The 26,628-nt window shown below is 31.2% G+C and overlaps 1 protein-coding gene across 1 annotated transcript in view; it reads right to left on the bottom strand.

The window, feature by feature from the left end:
• Positions 1-9,999: 9,999 nt before the first annotated feature.
• The window catches only part of LOC107439526 (A disintegrin and metalloproteinase with thrombospondin motifs adt-2), a 109,611-nt gene continuing 92,982 nt past the window's right edge, over positions 10,000-26,628 (bottom strand). Inside the window, exons 16-26 of the mRNA XM_087164522.1 lie at positions 25,927-26,063; positions 24,192-24,249; positions 23,948-24,098; positions 23,271-23,325; positions 23,065-23,179; positions 20,204-20,361; positions 19,203-19,236; positions 17,734-17,976; positions 16,334-16,460; positions 14,666-14,848; positions 10,000-10,544 (exon numbers count right to left, since the gene is read on the bottom strand). Coding sequence (XP_087020648.1) covers positions 10,532-10,544; positions 14,666-14,848; positions 16,334-16,460; positions 17,734-17,976; positions 19,203-19,236; positions 20,204-20,361; positions 23,065-23,179; positions 23,271-23,325; positions 23,948-24,098; positions 24,192-24,249; positions 25,927-26,063 — 1,274 coding nt within the window. The 3' untranslated portion in view covers positions 10,000-10,531. The remainder of the gene's footprint in view (positions 10,545-14,665; positions 14,849-16,333; positions 16,461-17,733; positions 17,977-19,202; positions 19,237-20,203; positions 20,362-23,064; positions 23,180-23,270; positions 23,326-23,947; positions 24,099-24,191; positions 24,250-25,926; positions 26,064-26,628) is intronic.

Below are 26,628 nucleotides of genomic sequence, written 5' to 3' on the forward strand. Positions count from 1 at the left end.
ATTTGCCTGTCACTCGTTCTGACTTCAAATATCCAGCTCAAGATGACTTGGAAAAGTTAAGAGAGCAGCTAGACTTAAAAAAGTCTGAATTAGATTCTGCTCGTAATTATATCAAATCTCAACAAAATTTTATTTTAGAACTACAGAGTAGTCTTCAGAAGAGTGACAGTCACGAGTCTGTAAATTCGCAACCAGTCAGAGCTGCACGACAAATGGAAATACCAATCCACAGAAGTTCACAAGTTCCATCTGCAATTGCAACTAACTTTGGAAGCAATTTTCCTGCTGCAAAAAATTTCGCTGATCAAGGTTTTGAAGTTCCCTCAATATCCTCTAATGATTCTTCTGATAGTTGCATATTACATTCATGCAGTAATGATAAAAGAATCAAATCATTAGAAACAAAATTGAATGTGTCTGAAAAGAGCATCAAAAGTCTCGAGACTCTTATTGAAAATCTTCAAGCCCAAAATGCCGCATTGACAGAAAATAATGGCCAGTTATATATAGATTTAAGTAAAGCTAAAAGTGAAAAAGCTTTGCTGGAGAAAAATAAAGACATATATTCTTCGCTAAAGTTAAGGATGAATGATTTAAATAGAGAATGTGATGAAATGAGGGATGAAAATCAGGAGCTTTGTGATAAAAATACCCGATTGGAGAAAGAAAAAAGAATTCTGGAGGAAAAATTACAAACTTGTGAAACAGAGAGAAAATCTTTAAATTCAAGTAAATCTTCATTTCAAATGAAGTTAGATGAGGCAAACAAGCACAATGAGTCACTAGAGGAAAACCTAATCGAGTTACAGAATGAAATAACGGGTTTAAAAGAAGAAAACAAAAAATTAAAGTCGAGTAATCTAAACAGAGATTATAATGAAAAAATTGTAAGCATGCAGCAAGCCCTTAGGCAAAAAGAAAATGAAGTTGACGATTTAAAAGAAGAGATGCATGCTCTAGAGACTCAAGCGTTACAGATGAACAGCTATCGAAGACACTTCCGAAATGAGTTGAAAAAACTATACGATGCTTTGATGGAAGAAAGTGACACCAACACTAGCTCTGCACAGAGTAAAGCTATCTATAAAGCTGCTATACTTCGCTCTCTTAAAGCTTTATTACAGTTGGATATAAATGATGAGAATCTTACGGATTCTTCAAATAGTGCATTAGAGGAAATAAAGAATCAATATAACATATACCTCACGGAGGTAAAGCGCATTAGCGAATTACTTTCAATCAAAAACCAACAAAGAGAGGAATTATTGAGGGAATATATAGACATTGATGATTTTGGAGAAGTAGATGCTTATCTTAGTCTTGAAAGAAATTTATCTGGGAGTTCTAATTCTGCTTCTGGTGAGGAATCACCACCCATAATTCCAACTGTTTCAGGAGTGGGATCAATATCTTCTAGTGTGCAATCAATGCCAGTTATTTCAGTAGCATCTGGCATCAGATCAATACCAGTTGTATCATCTTCTGGTGTTCAATCCATACCTCACATTTCAACAGTCTCTGGTATAGGATCAATACCAGTTGTGTCATCATCTTCTGGCATAAGATTCGCACCTTATGTTTCATCAGCTTCTAGAGTTGGGTCGATACCTGTTATTTCAACTGCTTCTGGAGTTGGATTAGTACCCGTTATTTCAACTGCTTCTAGAACAGGATCTGCTTCTTCTGCAGAAGGTGTTGGATTTTCATCTGGAACGCATACACATGTTAATGAGGAAAGGATTCAAACGGAAAACAATACCATTCAAAACTATGCTGGATCAATGTCGGAAGTGATGAAAACTTTGCAAGAAGACCTGCAGCGTCAAAAGAATGTAACTGCCTTTTTTGTGTCCAAATGTGTGAATCTTGAACAGCAGCTCAAATCGGAACATGATTTTAAATGCCAAAATGAAAGGGATAATGCAGCACATGAAGAGTTCATGAAAGAATTTAAAAAGCAATTGAAAGAAAAAGACCATAGGATAAGTCGTTTGGAACAGCAGTTTGTTAGCTTACATACAGAAAAATCAAGTGTCGAGATTGGTATGGAGCAACAAAAAAGTGAAATAGAATGGTTGGTGAATAAAAATAGACAGTTATTTGAAAAAGTGACAGCAACTGAAACTGAGTTATGTAAGTCCAAAGAAGAAAAGAGTCGAATTATAAATGAAGTTGATCATCTGAAACGTGAATTAATTAATAAAAAGTATGAATATGCAAAAGTTGAAAATGAAGTCAAACATTTACGAGAACATATAGCACATTGTGAATCAAGTGCTTCGATTAGATAATTAAGGGATAAATATTTCATCTACTTGTTCATAAAACTTTTTGCATATCATGCTTATTATCATTGAAATATTTGTCGTAATTTTATTTTTTTTCCTTCGATTTTGACGAAAATTTAGAAATTGGTGTTTTTATTTTTAAATTACTTATAAAATTATTTTATAATAAATTATATTGATCATTTTAACTTATTTTGAATTTTGTTTATTGTGACATGAAACTAATTTCTATCTATTTTTTATTTTCAAATGTTCCTAGTAGTGTATGTGATATGTATCTATTAATTTAAATATATGTTTTTTTGAAGTATATCTATATATTTGTATAGTTAAACTAGTGCTACTGCCATGAAGTTAACAAGCATATAGTGTTAATTATTTCTTGTAAATCATCTGCAATGTGATTGAATAAAAAAGTTGTTTATCAATAATTGAATTCTATATTAAGATACTTTTTTTTTAAATGTTTAAATCTATCAAGTGTTCTACAAATGTTATTGGTACTTTAATAAGTATTTGAATTGGATGCACTTTTAACTAAAAGCTCTGTATATTTTCTATCTAAATTAAAAAATCATGAGGTTTGACACTGTTTTAGAAGTTCAACTTAACGTTATATTTGTTTTGCTATGCCAAAACTGTAAGACCCCCGTGGCAGCACGATGACATTGTCTCATAGTTCTTGCAGAAAGATTTTTTATTTGGTAAGCAAAAAATTTTGATTTTTTTTTATCTGCAGAATTTTTGTGAAGATTTTTTTTCTGCAAAGTTTTTATTTCTTCCTATTCTGCAGAATTATTTTCAAAAAATGCCTTTCTTGCACATCAAAGATGGAAGAAACGTTCATTATTTTTTTTTTGAATATTCCCTTTGAGAATAAGAAAAATTACGCAATGACTGATTGATATTGTAAAAGCTAATTTCCAAATCAATAAAATTTTAAAAAGTAAACTACACAAAAAAGTTTTAGAACAGGAGAATATAACCAATAATATCAGAATGTATATTCTTTTATATGTATATTAAAAAAAAAATCTTACATTTATAATTAAAAAATTTTTATACTGTTCTATTCTGTACATAAAGTTTTTTTTTTTTTTTTTTTGTAAACAGGAAATGCTTCTTTAACTTGAAATTAGTAATATATATACAGGTTATCTGCGCACCTGGAAAGTCATGAAAAATCATAGAAAGTCATGAATTCCGATATTCAACAAAATTTGTCATGATTTTAACTATTTTTAAAATGGAATTTCCCCCCTCCCTATTTCACAGTGTTCCGATGTTTCAAATGTCTGAATTAGTAGCAAAATATAGTCATTTTTTACTCATAGTTATTTTTTATTAAAATACAAAATTTTTTTATCCTGTTCTTTAAAAATTATGGTGTTCTTTCAAAAAATGAAAGAAAGAACATCATTTCTAGAGTGAATTATCTTTTAAACTCTGAGATTTCAGAATTTTTTTATTTTGCCAATTTGAAATTCTAGTTTGGGCTACATTTACACTTAAAGTAAAGAAGAAATAAAACAGCTTTAAATATCTGACAGTATTTAGTTATTTGCTTTAGTATATTTTTCAGCTATTTCATTGTTTCCACTTTTCCTTTACTCTGTTTTTTAAGTTTAAAATCAATAAATATGAAAGTGCAGAGTATAACAGTTTTAGTTATACCTATCATTTCAATTAATGTTATTATAATCCTTTTTTAAATTTATTGTTGTGTTTTTGTGGAGAAAATAGTAACTTCGGTGAAAAATTCTTGGAATTATTCATGAAAAGTCATGGATTTGAAAATCTAAAATGTAGCGGATACCCTGTATATATATATATATATATATATATATATATATATATATTTGCTACGGTATTCAAAATTATTTTCAGAAAGGTATTAGTACTTGAGAAAATTGCTGCAGAAAAGCTTGAAAAAATTCTGCCACAGGGTGCAAGACTTGAAATTACTAAGATGTGTAGAAAACCGTTACAGTGATTACAATTGTATAAAAGAAAAATTATTATTGAATAATTTGTTTGAGAATTATTAACTGTTAAACTTGTTGGAAAAAATAACATAAACATTAACAGCATTTGACGTGCTGAATGACCTACATTTGTTTTTGTATTTAGCTAAGTTTTTTTTCTTTTGAAATTTAAATTCGTTCAAAAGTTAGTACAGTTTTAAATGCATTTTTGTTATTTCTTTCACTTTTTAATTTGCTGTATGTTACATTTTGTTTTGCGATTCAAAATCTATAAGACTTAAAAACTTGAAATTACTAATAATGGATGTGTAGAAAAGTGTTACAGGGATTACAATGGAATAAAAAAAAATTAACATTGAATAATTTGTTTGAGAATTATTAACTGATAAACTTGATGGAAAAAATACCATAAACATCAACTGAGTTTGGCACGCTGAAAGGGCCACATTTGTTTATGAATTTAACAAAGTTTTTTTTTCTTTCCGAAATTTAAATTAGTTTAAAAGTTGCATTTTTTGTGATTTCTTTCAGTTTTTAATTTGCTGTATGTTACATTTTGCTATTGTGATTCAAAATCTATAAGATTTAAAAACTTGAAATTAGATGATGTGTAGAAAAATGTACAGAGTTTGATTTCATAAATATATATATATATATATATATATATATATATATATATATATATATATATATATATATATATATACAAGACTTAAATAAAAATATATGAGATTCAAAATCTATAGGAATTAAAAACTAAGATGCTGTAAAGAAAAATGTACAGAGAGTTGGATTGAATTAAAAAAAAATTATGATTTGATTATTAGTTCAAGAATTATTAACCGTGTAATAAAAAACAATTGTGACGGATGATCTACTGTCAGCTGAAATGCAATTAATAATTATAAATTTTTGTATGTGGTTTACATGAATATTAACTGAATCATTTAATTCTGTAGAACAATGTAATAATGTTTGCCCTTCTTGCAAGGAATGACTCAATCACTTAATTAATAATTGTTGCAATTTATTGTTAAATATGTTTAAATATAATTTCCTAAAATTTTTAATTTATGAACTCAATACTTTATAAGTACACTGCTGGACAATTGCTAAGGACGGATAACACTATCATCCATAGCAACCACAAAATGAAAGAAAGCAAAATGTGGAAAATTAGAATAAGTATGGGATATAGTAAGAAGAGTTATGCGTATGCAAATTTTTTTTCCACGTCTGTTCATCACGTGATAGCGCTGATAAGAGCTTTAAAGGTTTTGACGTGTGTGGAGAGTTGTTGTTTTAAGTCAAAGTTTTACAGGAAAGATTTAGTTGACGAACTTGATATTTCCCGCATGTCTTCCCGATATCACTTAGATGATTTTAAGCGTGGCCGAATTATTGGAAAGATCGAAGAAGGGCGAAAAATAACAGATGTTGCCAGGGAGTTCGACATCGCTCACAACGTTGTTTCACGGCTGTGGAAATCATTTAAAACTACTGGAATGTGTAGTAGGTGGCACAGGGGAGGTCGTGTTAGAAGTACAACGCCTGCAGAAGACAGATACATCGTCCTATCAGCAAAAAGGAACAGGCGCACCATAGCTCAGCAGGTGGCAAATCAGTTTCTTGCTGCCACAGGGATGCAGATCTCCCGAAAAACTGTTGCCAGACGTTTAAAGGGAGGAGGACTATACGCCCGTAGACCTGTTATGTGTGTCCCATTGACCAGACAGCAACGTACTGCCCGTTTGCAATGGTGTCGTAAGCATCACAATTGGACTGAACAGGACTGGGCATGCATACTATTCTCAGATGAGAGTAGGTTCAGTCTGTCATCGGATTGTAGACACCAACTGATCTGGCGCGAGAGTGGTACTGGTTATCGTCCAAAAATTATTGAGGAAAGGGACCGATATCCGACATGCAGTGTCATGGTGTGAACCGGCATCATGATCAATGGCCGCACGCGCCTACATGTGGTTGCGAATGGGACTATGACGGGCCAACGATGCATTGATGAAGTTCTACTTCCTCATGTTCGTCTTTTCCGTGGTGCTGTCGGTGATAAATTAGTTTTTATGGACGACAACGCAACATGTCATGGAGCACTCGCTGTTCAGGATTGTCTAGACAGCGAGGGTATTCAACGCCTCGCATGGCCATCACGTTCTCCAGATCTAAATCCCATTGAAAATGTTTGGGATGCTTTGGGGAGGCATCTTGCTGGTCGAAACTATCCTCCGACAAACAAGAACACCCTCATCCGTGCACTGACAGAGGAATGGGATAAATTGTCTCAACAGCTGCTGGATAATGTTGTGCAAAGTATGATACGACCTGTAGAATGTTGCATCACACTCCACGGTGGACATATACCGTACTGACACCTTTCTTCAAGTTGCCTGCTGACATTTAGATGCATTGTTCCATTTTTCCGTACGCAGCATCAAATGAATATTTTTTTTCTTTCAGATGTTTCATAGCTTTTGTACTTTCCAGAACAATAAATATTCTTTATTCTAATGTCTGAATAGTGTGGCAACTATATTTTATCCTACTAGGCCTCATGTCTCGCTTAATGTTATGCTACATTGCAATTTGTGATCCGTCCTTAGCAATTGTCCAGCAGTGTATTTTATAACGTAATTTAGAAAGAAAAGAAATATTTGTTTAAAAAAAATTCTGATTTTTATATTAAAAAAAAAACTTTTGATTAAGAAAAACCATATATTTGTTACACTTAGACAAAAAAAAAACATTTTTTGATAGTAGAATTCTGTTTAATTTTCTGGATGTTGAAAAATTATATATATATATATATATAAATATAATTGTTTAACAGTTACATATTATTTATAATGTATACATAATTATTTAGCAATTACAGAAGATATTTTTATAGTTTGTGCAGTACTTATAATTGTAAAAAATGAATAATGCAATATGCATATAGTTTATTTGCAAAAATTCTTCCAAAATTGTATTTATTCTAAAATTTTATGTTCTTATGTCTTAAAAATTATACAATGATCAATAGAAGTGGTGCACAAACTTTTTTTGGAAGAGTGGCACAGAAATACATTGTGGTTTGCAATAAATAGAGTTTTTATATCAAATAATTGTAAGTTAATATTTTTAGTGTAATTATTGCAATATCAATTCATCTTAAAAACTGGGAGAAAAATTTTCTTGAATTATAAAATATTTGAACTTTTGCAAGCTTTGTTTTCTGTGATAAAATTAGGTTATCGTAGGGGGAAAATAAACCATTAACTCTATCGACAAGTGAAATATAATTCTTGATGTATATTTTTATGTTGTAATTGTATGAGATCAAGTATTAATTGGAGGTATGATTTTTTTAATTTTTTTATAATGACATGCGCACGGGTATCACTCTTCAGTCCTGGGGTCTAAAATCACTCTTGAGAAAGAATCAAGAGACTAAATTTCATCAATTAATATCTCTTTTCCATTTGTTTTTTAAATTAAAGTGCCTTTTTACCTTAAAAATGTTGATTTTTTACAAAAATTTTCTATTTATTTTTCTCCTGAATTTTATACAAATTTTTGCATTTTAATGAAAACATCATTATTTTTTCATAACTATTGCAAATTGATCTACTAATGATCTTGCTCTACGATGGAAAAAAGGCATTGATTGAACTTCAACACCTGCTTGCTTGAACAAAATTTGTACTATTGTTGTATCTAAATTTGTTTAAGTGTTTATTTTCCCCTAACGTTTTAAAATGCTGACCAAAGTTAAGATTATTTATATATATACGTATATATATATGGAAATAAGTAATAAATAATGAAGTAGACTTTTAAATAGCTTCATAAAAAATTAGTGGAATATTATCCATTGATTGGTGTAAAAAGATCTAGGTTAACTATTATTTTTATCTTGTTTGCTGTGAATAAATTAACAAAATTAAAAAAAACTGAACTCAGTGGCACGACAGCCCAAAGAGGGCCAAGGCCTACTGTGCTCATCTCAGTTTTCTTGAACCTGGGATCTGGGGTGCAGGAGCAGGTGGTCAGCCAAACGAGAACTTGAAATTAGAACAAGCTTTAATATTAAATCTTAGGCTTTTTAAATGAGCCTAAACGGTCAAAATCTATCTTCACTATGTGATCTCACTGGTGACCATTCGCCGCTTTGCATTAATTAATGCCTCGAATAAGTTAATTATTACGTTTTCATTGGCTTAAACTGGTGTGGTGCATCATCGTGCATCTTGATTGAAAATTTGCTGTATTGAAATTTTTGCAAAACAGTTGTGAAAACGGTGTACTGTCAATACATCCTTTCCATAAACAGCGGATAATTTTTCTCTTGCTTGAACAGCATTTTTACGTCTTCGTTTCCAAAAAAAAAGTAAAATATGTCTGTTGTTGTTGTTAATTTACGTCGCACTAGAGTTGCACAATGGGCTATTGGCGACGGTCTGGGAAACATCCCGGAGGATGATCCGAAGACATGCCATCACAATTTTGATCCTCTGCGGAGGGGATGCCACCCACGCTTCGGTTGCCCGACGACCTGCGCGCGAGGTCGAGCACTTTACGGTAGCACAGTTTAACGAGGACCAATACCGCACACCCTCGGTCCCTACGCAGACTGATCCAAGTGGGTCACCCACCCGCACACTGACCGCAGCCAGTGGTGCTTGACTTCGGTGATCTGCTGGGAACAAAATATGTCTGAAATTCCATTTTTCAATTTCCGGATTTGAAAGGTAGGCACCATAAACTACTGTGTAGAATAGAATTAATCGACCTTTTTGCTGGAAAGTCTTACTGTTGGCGATCAAAATGGGCTACTGGTGGCGTAGAACTCTCTATCTATGGCAACACTTCGCATGTTTTCACCAGTAGCGTGTGGAGAGTCAAAGAAGAAGGAAGTACAGTACAGAACCCGTTATCCGGAAATCAGAAAACCAAAAAACCGGAACGAAATTCAATAAACTTTCCCGCCATTTTTTAAAAAAAATTATTTTTTTCCTCATAAGATTTTAGGATTTTCTTTCTTTTTTGAAAGATGTTTACCTTACCATCATTTTGGAAATAATCATTAGTGTATTACTTCATTGTTTTTTCTTCTTTTTAAGATTATTTCCAAATATTTTTTTTTAGTTGGGCATAACAATAAAAAAAAGGTTTTTTGTCGCGATTCAGAAAACCGGAAAAATCAGTTATCCGGAATAGCGATGGTCCCGATCGTTCCGGATAATCGGTTCTCTTCTGTACTTTAGTTTTAGTCTTGATTTTCAAATAGGTTAAAAACAGTTAGGAAACATATGGAGCTGAAAACTACGTTAAGCATAGTTCTAAAAGAAAGCGTGGTCTAAGTTAAAAAAAAAATCTTTTTGACAGTTAAGTATGAAAAATATTAGGAAGATCCAAAATATTATAGTACATTCCCATACAACTGAGAAGAGGAGGAGAGGGAACCGGTCTTCTCTACAGATGGCGTAATCGAGTGCTGCGATCGCGATTATCAGCTGTCAAAATGTAAATTGCGTATGCGGCTTGAATATCCCAATATTTCATAATACATTTTATGTATGAGAATGAGTCTAACTGAAAAATTAATACTAAAAGTTATGTCACTATAGTTACAAAAATTAGAAACTACTTTCTCATTGTATAAAAAGATGTAGGCTTCTATCTATAGTTGTAAAGAATTTATTAAGCAATCAAGAGTCTATAACATAATTCATAAAAAAGGATTTTATTTCCAAAAATATTTGATACTGACTGAATGTGTATGTCATATGCAATTTTTTCCCAGCGAAATGATGAAAATTCCGATACAATAAGTTATATTGCGTAAATTCAATTCTCATCAAGGAATTTTACTCATTTCTAAACAACGTTTCTTGTAAAACTACAAAAGTGCAATGGTAATAAATAACGAAAGAACTAACTACAAAAAGTGCAATTTTTTAACTTCACGTTTCAGGTAAAGCATACAACATACACAAACAACTGCAAACAATGAGTCAAAAAGACATTTTTTTATTTTCAAACATCTATAATTCGCCTTCATATTTTAATCCTGATTAAATACTTCCGTAAAGTATTTGCTGTAAAGTTATTTTTCTTTCTTTCCAATCATTCACGCGTTCGTAAAGCACACTTCCTTCACAAATATATCACAGATTGAGCTGATTGTTTTCAATTCAGTTGAAATGTTTAATCCAGTTTCGAATTTCTTTGCTAATTTTCAGCTAGGTGATCCATGCGTCAAAGAAAGTTGCTAAAAAAATACAAAATTTAAAACATTTCGTTATATATATATTATAAGTTCAAAATATAGAGAAAACATGGAAAAAATTACAGAATAATGAACTAACCACCTGACTAACTAACCATCTATTATTCTAGATAAGAGCTGTTTATTTTTAGGTCTCCTTTTTTCTTAAACGACACTAAATTTTTTTCTAATAAAATTATAACTCTAAATCGACAAAACACAGCATATGACAAAAAGTAAAAATTAAATAAAATTTTGACAGCAAGTAAAAAGCATAAAAGTAAAAATAAAATTTTAACAGCAATAAGGCTATGAATTAAATCTTTCATGTATACAAATTTAGTTTAATTTAAATTATTATTTATTTAATTATTATTTAACTATTTGTTATTTATTTATAAATTATTAATTATTTGGTTATTAATTAATTTCAATTTTTGAAATAATAATCTAAATTTGAAATTATAATCTTTATTGCATTTTTTAAAATATAATTTATAAAATACAAATTAAATTTTAACAGCATAAAGGTTTTGATTTAAATCTTTTATATTTACAAATTTGGTTATAAATTAATAATTAATTTGAATTATTAATTATTTAATTATTAATTCAAATTAATTATTAATTATTTAATTATTAATTATTCAATTTTAATTATTAATTATTCAATTATTAATTATTTAATTATTAATTCACTTTTTAATTATTCAATTTTTAATTATTTAGTTATTAATTAATTTGAGTTTTTGAAATAATAATCTTTGTTATATTGCCTCTTGGTCTCAGAGAAATTTGGGTAAAGAAAGATGCTGCTGCTGTTTGACTTGCTGTTCGTAAGCTTTTATTTTTACGAAATAATTCTTAACGAAGTGTTTTGCTTACCACCAGGTGTAATTATAGCGATTAATTATAATAATTATGACTACACAATTAATCATATATTAACTAATTTCAAATATGACCACAATAAATGTGATAAAACAATATAATGAATTTACACACCATATGCGCTGTATTGCACCCAATAAGTAAAAGTGCAATGTCGCTTTTATGGAGGCATTGGTCCGTTAAGGGTTAATTCCAACAGGTCTTCAATAAGAAGGTGAAGTGTAAGTTGTTGTTACTCATCCCCCTGGTGTAAAGTTTGTCTATAGAAAGCACTCCCCTCTCCACTAAGTCTAAGGTCGTCTGCTGCAATGGAAACAAGAAATAGCGCTTTTCAAAGAGGGGAGCTTCTCTCTCCTCTAATTCCCTTTCAATCGTCGACCCAATCCAAAACCTGTCTTAAATAGTGTCTTAATAGTTAAACCTCGTAACCATAGCCACCACCACTACTCCAGACGAATGGCTAGGGCATTTCTTTACATAGACAAACTATAAGAAAACCTATTCTCGAAGTTCTGAGAACACTGAAACTGTTGGATTGAAACAATTTTGGTTAACGTATTCCTTCAGCCTCGCAAGATTAGGCTGTATACGGACTGCCGTTTTGACGCCCTTTTTAAAATTAGCCATTTTTTGAACCATATGTTTTTATAATTGTAGTGTACTAATTCCAAAACATTACCTTGACTATTTTTGAGCCAGTTTGAAAATTTCAGTAATCTTTTGATTGAGGCAGGCTATTATACCAGTTCTTTTTGTACTGTGAAACATTTCGTTTCACACTACTGCACAGTAAACATTATCAGAGATATTACTAGATTAAAAATTTCATTCGACTTCAAAAATATACGAATTGGAAATAACAGTTGACACGTTACAAGCGCTCGAATGCAGACTCCCATTTTCAAGACTTATCAAACGTGAATGAGACGAAACAAAGGTGAGTTGAAATATAAAACGGTAAGTTGCCAACGAAAAAAAATGGAAATATAAAGTTGAGAAACAAAACTAGTAAAAGTCGATTCAGTAGTAGCCATAGTAACAGGAAGAAAAAAAAGAACAAGAAAAACCACAGTGGCCGAGAGAGACAAATCAGGCTAAAATGCATTTCCTCGTCGGGCAAGTCTTGAAAATACGTGCCTGTTTTTGACAGCTGAAACATGTTGATTGTTCTATCTAATTTATATATTTCTGAAGCAAAGTAAACCTTTATTCAAGTAATATATTACTGCTTTAATTTCTTGGGATTATTTACTTAATTATTTGAGATAGTAAATAAAATTATTGTTTCTGCACTAACATTGATTTATGAAACTTTTTTTAAAACTTTAACTTACATTTCTATATTTATACTCTAACGGGTAATCAATGAGCAGGTGAAGTTCTAGTTGCGGCGGTAAGGGTAAAACACCAAAACTGCCAGGCGAGTGAGTTAAGGTGGCATATACCAAGAATGCTAAAAATGACCTTTTTCGATATACCTTTTTTCAACCTTTCAAAATATTACGCCAGTTTTTTCCCCACGGAATATTTACCTACACATGTTTACACTGTGATAGCTATTAATACATATCTTTGGCAGAAAAGTTTAAAGAAAATTATGATAGGTAGGTAGGTTCTTTTATTTATGTCACACTAGAGCTGTACAATGGGCTATTGGCGACTGTCTGGGAAACATCTCTGAGGATGATCTGAAGACATGTCATCGCAATTTTGATCCTCTGCAGAGGGGATATTTGACGACCTGCGCGCGAAGTCGGGCATTTTACAGAAGAACAGTTTAACGAGGACCGATACCGGGCACCCTCGGTTCTTATGCAGGCAGATCAAAGTGGTCACCCACCGGCTTACTGACCGCAGCTGGTGATGCTTCACTTCAGTGTTCTACTGGGAACCGTGTCTTCATGATCAGTCCACTACGGGACAAAAATTATGAACTAAGAACTTTTTAAAAAAAGTTTAAATAAAAAATCTTTCATATCTCAAACCGTATTCCTGTTAACGCTGAAACATGATCACAGCATACAACTAATATAATTTTAAATATATCTCCAAAAAATTAAAAAGCGATATCATAAAAAGTTTCTTATAAAAGATACATAAAAAAAGGTCAGTTTTAGTATTATTGATGTAAGCCCTAATGACTCTCCTTAACATATTTGATCATGCAAATTTCTAAAGATGAGGCTTTATAAAAAATCGTTATTACTGGTTGAATAAATACACAATTAGAATATTTGTTTTTCCTTTTATGTAAAATAGTACAATTTTCTTTTATTAACTGCTTCCCTGATTATCCCGAGTTAACTCGGGTATGTATAGATTGCAAATATTCATTATCCCGAGTAAACTCGGGTATGTATAGATTGCAAATATTCATTATCCCGAGTTAACTCGGTTATGTATAGATTGCAAATATTCATTATCCCGAGTTAACTCGGGTATGCATAGATTGCAAATATTCATTATCCCGAGTTATCTCGGGTATGCATAGATTGCAAATATTCATTATCCCGAGTAAACTCGGGTATGTACAGATTGCAAATATTTATCATCCCGAGTTAACTCGGGTATGTATAGATTGAAAATATTCATTATCCCGAGTTAACTCGGGTATGTATAGATTGCAAATATTCATTATATCGAGTAAACTCGGGCATAGCAGAATTCGTCAATGCGTTTTTACTCGGACGGAAGCAAAACAAAAAACAATGATTATCTGCTGTGACTTGGAAGTTTGCCAATTTTTGTTTGGGAGTTTTGCTGTTTGTGGGACTGCAGACGTGTTTTGTGCAATACGATGGGTGCTGAATTTACACAAAAAAAATAGTAAAAAAAAATGGCGTTTGCAAGCGAAAGTAAAAGTAATGCAGATGATTTTTCAGATTAATGAAAATGTGAACATATACAAAGTCTAATATTTAACTTTTTTCATTTGCCCGAGATAATATTAAACTGATGATAAATTAAATATTTTTTACACATAAAAATATAAAAATTTCAGCTTAGAACTTGTGTATTATGTTTCGTTATAGTTCATGTACGAGTAGTATAGTAGTAGTATGTATAGTTCATGTACGATATAGTTCATCGTATTTATTAATGCAATAAGGAGATACGTTGATTTTTTGTATTTTTTTTTTCAAAAAAAAAGAAAAAAAAAATTGGTAAAGGAAGAGGCTAAAAGAAGAAAATTCAATCTTTGTAAAATGCTCTCGGTTAAAATAGACCATTACTTGTAATCATCACATGGTAGTCCGGAGCAGGGTCTCATCATTTCCGGGTGTGGACCAGGACAAGCTTCATTTTGCACCATCGATAAAATATTCTGAGATATATGTTGGACGCAGACGACGTCTCTCTTTTGAAATCCTGTCCCACATACTGCCGAACAAGGCTCCCAAGATCCTATCTGCCACCTATAACGAAATGGAATGAATTACTTTTGCTGCAAGCTCAAAATGATTAAGAATAAAAACACGAAACTGGAAGTAAATTTATGAAAATAGACTCTTTTCCTATGTTTTGGTGGTGCACAGTTCTGAAAGAATATGACTGTAAGATTCTATGTAAAATCTTAATTATCAGCTGATACTGTACAGCATTATTGTTATTACGCGACTGAAACCGGTTTGTACTTGCTTACGTGCGTGTATCAGTTGGTTAACATTGTAATGCAATACGTTAAAAATAAATACAAATGGGAAGTATGCAAAAAATATCCTGAATAAAAACCCATCACACGTATGTTTAAATATAAAAGTATTGAATATAAACATCTGCAAAACATGCAATTATTAAAACACTATAGTGCGTCTAATAATTTGGTCTAATTATTACAATATATTTAGATAATACCTGATGTAATAAATATTCTATATTTATATAATATCTAATTTATCCAATTGTCAAATTTATATTATATATCATCTAATGTAACCAATTGATTTGAAGTGCAAACCGGTTTTATCCGTGCACAAACAATAAAGCTGTATAGTATCACCTGATAAGTAGATTTTACGTAGAATCTTATAGTACGTCTAATAATTTGGTCAGGAACTGTAGGTGCTCTAATAAAAAAAAAAAAAAAAATTCGTTTCAATTTGGAATTTAAACTGGATGAAATTAATGCATTCTATGGCTATCTACCACTTTAGTTGCAACTAATGATGTAATCATTAAGTGATAAAGAATTAAATTTTAAGATTTAGACTAGTTGCCATTTCTCTTTCGAAATACAGAGAGTTAGACCAACAGCTCCGAGAGGAGAGAAGGCCTGAGCACGGATCAATTCAGCAGTCAGACGCAGCGACTTAAACTGCGCAGTTGGGGGTAATTAGAAAGATTTCGCTACCTTTGGATTACTAAAGGATCAAATATTTTGTTCATGGTAACTCGTGCTGAGGTCTTCTCTCTTCTAGGAGGTATTGGTTGTCGCTTGATGCTACTGTTTAGGAAGCTTCAGTGAAGCTGTGTGCTTGTGTATTGTATAATTTTGTGATTCAAGAGCGGCTTGCATATGGATAAAATGCGGGCGAGATTTTGGAGATGAGTAATTACTTCTGTTCCCACTGCCCACAATAATTAAAATGGTAACCAAATAGCAATTAAGGTATTGTTATTAATTTTGCTAGCCCTTAAATCTTCAGGTGGGGTTAAAAAAATTGAATCAAATTTATTGAATCCAACTAAGTGATTAAGCCTAAATTTTATGTATATATATATACGTATATAGGAAAAAAATATGTTTATGAAGGACACCGTTGTTCCATCTGTGTCAAAGGGTGAAAACGAGAAAAAAAAGGCACGGACCTGAACGTAAGAGTTTAGTGAAGAAACACAGACGTAATGCGCAAAAAAAAAAAAAAAAAAAAAAAAAAAAAAAAAAAAAAAAAAGTGCTTACTTTGCTGTACATGGCTGAGAGTTGCAGGGCCAAATTCCTGTTTCTCCTGGTTTATTTATGTTGGCGCAGAAACCATCATCGACCACAGTACTTCCAGTTTGGCATAAGACAGTAATATTTTTAAAACCTTTAAAAACAAAGAATTATTATTTGGCATAATTGATACCAGTATATGTAAGTGCAAAATTTATTTTTATATAACTTTCTGCAAAATTAAAAGAAAAAGACATGTTTATAATTTTATTTTATCATTACATAATTCATTAAATATTGTAGTGTGTCAGGCGCTAATAAATATTTATTACAGATATAATTTATTAATAAAATTATTATTATAATATAAATAATAAGCGTTAATAAATATTGATAGAATTGAGTAAATATTTATTACAGAAAAGAACAAAATCCTAATCGAAATTTAACGATATCGTGATTGAGAAAAGTGGAACTGGAAACATCTAAACATGTTTGATTGCAGAATGAAACAGAGAACTTCCAAACACTTCCTACTAACTAAGAAACACTTCCAAATTCCACTAAGCAATCAAACTAGTTTCGATGTTTTTAATACGTCTTCATCTTTAGATTCTCATCCTGATTTCTTATCCTCGCGTAACATAGCGCACACTCACGTGAGTTGAGCTGCTCTACAGAGTTACAGCAGAACAATGAATGTGAAAGTGCAAAATTTCTCTTATAGAATGATTTCTCATCCTCGCGAAACATAACGCACACTCACGTGAGTTGAGCTGCTCTACAGAGTTACAGCAGAACAATGAACGTGAAAGTGCACAATTTCTCTTATAGGATGATTTCTCATCCTCGTGTAACATAGCGCACACTCACGTGAGTTGAGCTGCTCTACAGAGTTACAGCAGAACAATGAACGTGAAAGTGCAAAATTTATTTTTTAGAATGATTTCTCATCCTCGCGTAACATAGCTCACACTCACGTGAGTTGAACTGCTCTACATAGTTACAGCAAAACAATGAACGTGAAAGTGCAAAATTTCTCTTATAGGATGATTTCTCATCCTCGTGTAACATAGCGCACACTCACGTGAGTTGAACTGCTCTACAGAGTAACAGCAGAACAATGAATGTGGAAGTGCAAAATTTCTCTTATTGAATGATTTCTCATCCTCGCGAAACATAGTGCACACTCACGTGAGTTGAGCTGCTCTACAGAGTTACACAGCAGAACAATGAATGTGGAAGTGCAAAATTTCTCTTATAGAATGATTTCTCATCCTCGCGAAACATAGCGCAAACTCACGTGAGTTGAGCTGCTCTACAGAGTTACCGCGCACACTCACGTAAGTTGAGCTGCTCTACAGGGTTACAACAGAACAATGAACGCTGAAGATAAAAAACGTGAGTGCTACGCGAGAGTTTATTACCTCCACCACATGGTGAGCTGCATTCAGACATTTCCACTACCCATCCATAGACAAGTTTGGTGGTGCTGGTTCTCCATTGTTTCTTGTTGGCGTACACTTTATTAGACCCATGCATGGAGGCGTACCATTTCTTGTAAGCGATGAGATGGTTGTTATTTATGCCATTCATTACGTGATTGCTACCTGAGGTATCGCGTCTGATTCGGCTCAGATATCTTCGAATATCATACATTGGAGTGTTTTCTATGCATGAAAGAGAAAAAATTAGATATGGACAAGTATTTGAAATTTTATATCCTGAAAACAAGATTTAGAGTTGTAAATTAAGCTGTTTAAACTAGCGTAAGTTTTAATTCTTAAGAACTTATATTAACCACATTAATAGTTACAACTAAAGAAGTCACTCTCCAAAGAATGTATTAATTTCATCAAGTTTAACCTTCTCCTTACGGCTGGTACATTAACTGAACCAGAATAGCTTCATCATACTAAGCGCAGTAAGAGAAAGGTAAAATTCCAAATTAAGATAACTATTTTTTAATTAGAGCACTTATTATCTTTCAAAACTGTGCGTCACCAAAACATTGAAAAGAGAGTGTAATTATAAATTTACCATCATTTTCGTGTTTTTAAATTTCCTCATTTTGAGCTTGCTTTTGCACCAAAACAATTGATTCCATTTAGGGATCTTGGGAGACTAGTTCGGCAGTACGTGAGACAGGATTAAAAAAAAAAAAAAAAAAAAAGAAACCTGAGAGTTTGTGTATAATGGATGCAAGTTGAACTTAAGTTAACGTTGAACCAAAGTATATATTACGCCCAAAATAAACTATGTTTAAAATAATAATTATAAGGAAATATAGTGACAATAAAAGTAATAAAAAACACATAAAAATCCAAAATTTTTATCAATCAGTATTGCTTTTATATGTTAAAATTTCCCAGTATGTTGGACAACGGTAAATCGTTTATCAGATGTAACTTTCGTTTCACATGTTTACGGAATAAAATAACTCCATCTGCAGAAAATAAACGTTCACAAAACTCAGAGATAAACTACTTAAAAAAAGTCTTAAAATTGAAAAAAAGATTATTTTTTTTTAAAATACGGATTTCGAAAGAATACTGTTACTGTTTTTTTTCTACATATCATTTTTTAAAAATAAATAAATAAATGCACCTGATTTAAAACACTATCTGCCTACCTGTGTATACGCTATAATATATTTTATATGTTATACACGTTTAATATATTATACATTGCAGGGAAAGCCTGGATTAAGATCCATGAAAACCTTATTTGCATTGTTCATTATTTCTCTTGATATAAAGTTTTTTGTAGTATTATCGCAGTTATATAACCGTTACTGGATTAAGATCCATGAAAACCTTGTTTGCATTGCTCATTATTTCGCTTGGTAGTAAATATTTAAGAGAGAATAAAAACAAGCCAATGCATGAATACTAACCTGTCGATGCCGGAATGCCATCATCATTGAAATGCTGTAAAAAAATTATTTAACGAATTATTTTAAGACAACCATTAATTTGATAGAGTAATATCACCATCTCATAAAATTATTTCCAGAGGAATCAAGCTATCTTTATATAAGTTTAGTTACAGTGCGTTAGCCTATAAGTTCCATAAGTACAGTTTAAAAGAAAACTTTAAGCATATGGGGTAAAATCATTTTGTACTAATTAGTATTTTAAAATTAGAATAGCTATGATTATTATTGATAAATTAGAATAGCTGGATGAATAAAACTATTTCTAAGTTTAATTACAGTACGTTACTTTATAAGTTCTATAAGTTTAGTAGATATTAGAGAGCTAGGCGCAAATGGGTGAAAATTACGATGCACTAGTTATTAAATTTTATAAATTAAACAACTATGATTATTATTGATAAATTAGAATAGCTGGATGAATTAAGCTATCTCTTAATAAGTTTAGTTACAGTACGTTAGCTAAGTTCTGTAAGTTTAGTTTATTAGATCGCTAGGCACAAATGAGTTAAAATTACGCTGCACCAGTTATTAATTTTAATAAATTAAAATAACTATGATTATTTTTGATAAATTAGAACAGCTGGGTAAATTAAGCTATCTCTCTATAAGTTCTGTAAGTTTAGTTTAAGAGAAGGCTAGTTACAATAGGCTAAAATCACTCCGAACTAGTAATTTAAGGTTTATAAATGAGAATAACTACGATTATCATTGAAGAATAAGAATATCTGGATGGAATTAAACTATCGCTAAATAAGTTAAGTCACAGTACGTTAGTTTATAAGATCTATAAGTTTAGTTTAAAAGAACGCTAGAGTCACGCAAGGCACATTATTAGCAAAATCACGTTGCACTAATAGCTCATGAATTAGAATAGCTGTGATTTCAAACATGCATAAAAACATAAATAATTAGGAAAGAGGAGATAAGTAAAACAATGTAAATGAAAATCAGCATTATACCAAACAGCGGCCATTTAAGCAGTAGCCCCTTGTCCGGTGATCAGGACTGCAATCGGTTCCGAAAGGAAATTTCCCGTCCTCATAAACATCCATTTGGTAATGAGTATCTTGCCACACTCTATCTTGGCATGCAACAATGCAGGCGGAATGGGGATTACCTGCAAATATTTAGAGACATTGTTTAAAAACCGAGATTTACAATTAAAATTTTAAAGTTATGTCTTTCTAAAAAAAAAGGTGCTTATTCACATTTTCACGTTTACTTTTCTGGTAAATTTAAAATATCATCGCAAATTGTTTTTCTCCTAACCTTTACCCTAACGCTCAGATTAAAAATTTACATACATCGAAGCGTATAAAGAGTAGAAACTAGTAAAAAAAAAATAATTCGAGCTTGTTTTAGGGAATAAAAAAAAGTAAAATATTTACGATATAAGGGATAGTATAAGAAAAAGTAAAATATCTACGATATAAGTAGGTATTTTTACTTCCGATATTATGCAGTTTCTCTTGCTAACTTTCTGGGCATTTGAGTAAAATGTAGCTGTATGTACAGATTATGATGTTTAAGCTTCATGGATTAAAATAGCAATTGATGTTTAGGCATTGTGGCATCCCTACACAAGAATGCTGCTATTCGTCTTAATGTGCTGTCTTCCTTAAAGTTTTTGAAGAAGAAAATATCATCAAAATTGGACGGAAAGGCATCTTTTGACTTTCTCATGAAAGTTAACGTTTTGGCAATATGTTGGTACAGTCTGTCAATGCTGAGATCCCTGCAAATGTCGCTATTCCTGAATTACCAACTGGTTTTTGTCTACTTTCTGGGGATGTCAATTATCTGCGATTAATCAACATACGTAACAAAGTAATCAACACACATGCATCAACATACGTAACATAGCTACGATTAATCAACATTCTCAGAGTGTTGGTTAAGGCCAGGTGGTATGCCTGAAATAACGGCATTCACAGGGACCTCAGCATAGACAGACTTGATTAACAAACTGCGAAATTTAACTTCAATGCTTTTGAGAAAGCCAGAAGATGCCATGCTACTCATTTGATGTCGTTTTTCTCTTTGAAAAGTTTAAAGAAGAAGAATAGCAGCCTTCTTAAACTTTTTTGAGAAAGTCATAAAATACCATCCCATCCATTTTGATGATGATTTTCTCCTAGTAAACTTTAAAGAAGACAGCACAATAAGACCAATAGCAGCATTCTTATTTAACATTTTTGAGAAAGTCATAAAATACCATGCCGCCATTTTGATGATGTTTTTCTCTTTATTAACTTAAAAGAAGATAGCATAATTCGACACAATGTCTGAACATCAATAGGTAACTTATTCCAGAAAGCTAAAGCACCATCATCTGTACATACAACTACATTTTACTCATCCGCATTGCACAGCTGTAAATATCGCGCATCATCACCAGTGCCTTATAAAGTAATGTACAATAAAGCTCTTTCCCCATAAAAAGTCCTTCCGGCCACTAATCATCACAATGGCCTCAGGCGCCTATCAAAAATATGAAGATGTAGAAAGACTATATAGAGATAAATAGTTTACAATTGAAAATGGTTATAGCTTTATTTACCTTTTTGGAAAGCCAAGTAAAAATGAAATGGTTTACTATCAGTTTTTAACTTCACCCGTCTTATTTTTAGACCCGGATTTCGACACCCATTTTACGATAGTGAAAAATAGTGGTCGCGCATTTATGATTAAAATATGTGGTTATTTATTTATCTAATTAGCTACCAGTTTAGCTTAAAAAAGTCAAAAGTAAACATTGTCAGTGCTACTAAAATTGATTGGCTTAGCTCATTCAAGGTAACAATAAAATCATTTTTGGATATGCCGTTGTCCGTGGCAACTCTGGGATTGGCATAAAAGCCCCGCTCGCATCCAAATGAGGCCATCCTCAGTGGTAGACGGATCAGGGGTTAGAGTCCCCCTGCCGTAGGGTTAACCGTGGGAGGATTTCGCGATTTTCCTTTCCATATAACGCAAATGCAGGTTAGTTTCGTCAAAAAGTTCTCTACGAAGGCAAATTTCTCTCAATATTTGATCCAAGAGTTTCCTTGTCTTCTGGATTGGGTTCAAAATTACGAGACTATGGAGTTGAACATTGGTAATCGTAAACTCAGAATTAGGTCGGGTGTTCTATGCCGGTAATAAAATAAAAACCCCATACATAAGACAGTAGTACCAACTTTACTATCTACATCATTTGATATAGGTTGAAGGTGAACATTTTTAAAATGAGAAGTAGTTAGTCAAGAGATTTAAATATTATTTATGTGGAGCTTAATAGTGGTACTAGTTTTATGCTGCATTTATGAAATGTTATCTATGTATAGCTTTAATAGTGGTACTAGCTTTATGCTGAATTTATGAAATGTTATCTATGTATAGCTTTAATAGAGGTACTAGCTTTTTGTTGAATTTATGAAATGTTATCTATGTATAGCTTTAATAGTGGTACTAGCTTTATGCTGAATTTATGAAATGTTATCTATGTATAGCTTTAATAGAGGTACTAGCTTTATGCTGAATTTATGAAATGTTATCTATGTATAGCTTTAATAGTGGTACTAGCTTTATGCTGAATTTATGGAATGTTATCTATGTATAGCTTTAATAGAGGTGCTAGCTTTTTGTTGAATTTATGAAATGTTATCTATGTATAGCTTTAATAGTGGTACTAGCTTTATGCTGAATTTATGGAATGTTATCTATGTACAGATTTAATAGTGGTAGTAGCTTTACGCTGAATTTAAGAAATGTTATCTATGTATAGCTTTAAAAAGTGGTACTAGACTTATGCTGAATTAAAATTTCGATCAAGACTTGCCGGGTTGTGGTGGTAGTTGTCTTCCTTTCCCGCTGAGTACAGTTGGATATTTTACTCGGTATCTTTGACATACTTCATTGGCATACTGATCTACAGATTTAGGTGTACCACATGTCTGCAAAAGAGAATATTATTAATAAATAGAGGTACTGTTTTTTTAAATTTAATTTCGAATTTCGTACTATATCACAATATCAAGATCATACCGTTAAGGGAGCGTCACATAGCTGGAAAGTGTCTCGTTGACCAGGACAACCAGTACTGAAAAGAGGTTTCAAACAACTATTTGTCACAAAAATCTGGTTTAAAAATAAGACAGTCGTGTTCAAGTATGTGTTAAAATTTTGCTGTGATTGTTAAAGGAGTTTTAATTTAGGGTTAAATATTTTTTTTACAGTAGCTTAGTAAAGGTAACATTAGACTATTTTTGAAATATTTTTCTGCTTGAACAATGAAACGTTATTGTTTGAAAGGTACCAAAATATTTTTGATTTTATTTTCAATGTCCACCTGTGTTAAGATTTTGCCAATTCAGGCATTTACAGGGCAGATTTTCAAGATATGAAATATGAGAATATGAACATATGTAAATGTAAATATGAACATATGAACTGCTTAAATTTTTAAATAATCAAGTAATTTTTTTAAATTTATTTTAAGATTTTTTTTCAAAGGTGAGAACATATACGTATAAACAACTTTCGATAACAATCTAAGCTCTTCAGATATAAAAGTGATTTGCAAGATTTTTTCAGTGTTAGATTCGATATTTATTTTTCAACATGTGTGATTAAAATATTTTAGATTAAAATAAGATTCATTTTCAAAAGTATTAATCATTTTACGCCATTCAATTTTTGTAAGTGCAAGTGCAACTACTTACACTGAATTGCATTCTCTAGACACCAATTGGAATCCTTTTCCTTTAGCCATACAAGAAGGTCTACACTGGCTTACTTTGTGCCATGGGCCCCAACCAGATTCAGATAGAGATGGTTGAGGACCCGGGGATAAAGCAGAGGCACCTGATACAGCTAAAATGATACAAAAAAAGAAGCATTGATTTCTTAATGGATCAGACTTTGTATTAAATATGATATTTTAATGAGTTAGATGTTAAATCTTACTTGAAGAGCATCTCAAGTCGTTAGCGCTGTCCGTGCTGTAGCCGTTACAATCGAAAGGCTAAAAATACATGAAAATTATAGCGGCTACAATCAAAAGGCGGTTACAATATATGAAAATTATAGCCATTTCAATCAAATGGCTAAAAACATATGACAACTATAGCCATTACAATGAAAAGGCTAAAAATATATGCAAATTACAGCCATTACAATAAAATGGCTGAAAATATATGACAATTATAGCCGTTACAATCAAATGGCTAAAAATGTATGACAATTATAGCCGTTACATTCAAATGGCTAACACTATTTGAAAATTATTATGAAAATTATAACCGTTAGAATTAAATGACTAAAATTATATAAAATCAGTAGGAAAATTTTGACTGTTACAATCAAATGGCTAAACATGTATGAAAATTATAACCGTTGCAATCAAATGGCTAAAATATATAAAGATTATAACCGATATAATCAAATGGCTAATGAAACAAGAACAAATAGTTATAAATAAATAAAAGGCTAAGTCAGGATTGCAGAAAAAGTGAGTTTTTTTCAAATATAGTAACCATGGTCCCTGTTTTAACAATATATCTATAAACAACTAAAACTAAATTTTATTACAATCTTCACTTCTTATGAAATGCAGTGCGTTTGAGCTAAGAAATAATATTTTTTATTTCCTTTATTGAAAACAAAATTATTTCTTTGAAAATATCGCCTCACACAATAAGCAGCTATAAACTTTCTATCTGGAAGTCGGAAAGGAAAGGTGCAATGTCCGAAATATTTGTTACGTCCAATTTGAAAATTAATTTAATAATTGATATATTAATATCCAATTTGAGTAGATTGGGAAGAACACACCAGTGTTGGGAATACCGGGCGGATGTGGGGATAATAACTGGTATTCTCCATCCTGGTGTTTTTTAAGATTAAAAATCTTCGTTTGTAATATACTTGAACGATATTTCCTACACTGATATTTTTTTTAAAATTAAGTACCATTACCCATTTTATACTTGCTTTGCATTCCCTTCTCTGACAATTTCTTAAAGTGCCATTACCCGGTATTCCCTACACAGTTGTTTTTCATTATCTATCCGAATTGGATATTAAAATATCGAATAAACATTGAAGTATCGAATAAATATTGAAATATCGAATAAATATTTAAATATCAATGAATAGATTAAGATCAAATCGGACATAACAAATATTTCATACATTCACCAAAACGATTACGTCATTGTTAACATTCACCGGTGACTCACATTCTGCAGATTTCGGTCTTTTTCAGTACCATAATATATATATATATATATATAAGTATATATATATATATATATATATATATATATATATATATATATATATATATATATATATATATATATATATATATATATATATATTAAAATCGAATTATTTTTAAACTTTTTTTTTATTTACCTTAAAAAAATTTTTTTTTTTAGCATTCGGAAAACAGAAAAACAAAAAAAAATTGCTTTGAATTTCGTTGAAATTTTATTTTCCAAATGTTTAATAATTTTTTTTCTATTTTTAAGACAAATAAAGATATTTTTAAAAATAATTTTATTTTAATAATTTTTCTTCTTCTCTTGTCATTAATCTTTATTATTTTCTTCGTTTGCCAATCTTTTCCTTCTATCCTTCTTGCCTTTATTGTATATATATAGATATATAATGTATACTTCAGATTTTGTTTACTTACCTGACATTCGCCTTTCACGCAATACATATTTTGATTATTATAACCTCTCCAACAAGGAGTGCCATCAGGTATTGTCCATCCTTGAGTCATATAACCTCCTCCTCGTTTGTGACACCAGACGTAACAGGAGTGTGAATCTGGAAACAAAAATTACCTTAAATGTCTCTTATATGTTATGTATATTTATTACAGTAACTTTAATTGTTTTAAATGTCTCTTATGAATTACTTTCAATGCCTCTTATGTTATGTATATTTATTACAGTAACTTTAATTGCTTTAAATGTCTCTTATGAATTACTTTCAATGTCTCTTATGTTATGTAATTTTATTAAAGTAACTTTAATTGTTTTAAATGTCTCTTATGAATTACTTTCAATGTCTCTTATGTTATGCATATTTATTACAGTAACTTTAATTGTTTTAACTGTCTCTTATGAATTACTTTCAATGTCACTCATGTTATGTATATTTATTTCAGTTTTTAAACTATGCAGGGTTTCCTATAATCCACTAAAAAAATAATTTAATTGCAATATAATAGTAGATAAAAATAGTAATAATAGTAAATAATGTAAAATAAAGTTAGTAATATAATAGTAAAATAATGCATAGTAAACGTGTCTTCAAACTAGGCATGTATTTTCTGAGTGGATTGAATGTTTTTCGCCCGTAGAAGACAAGTTTCAATTAAATGTAATTG

This window comes from Parasteatoda tepidariorum, chromosome 5, assembly GCF_982258835.1.
Source record: "Parasteatoda tepidariorum strain Cologne lab strain chromosome 5, Ptep-v5.0, whole genome shotgun sequence".
Classification (NCBI taxonomy): Eukaryota; Metazoa; Arthropoda; class Arachnida; order Araneae; family Theridiidae; genus Parasteatoda; species Parasteatoda tepidariorum.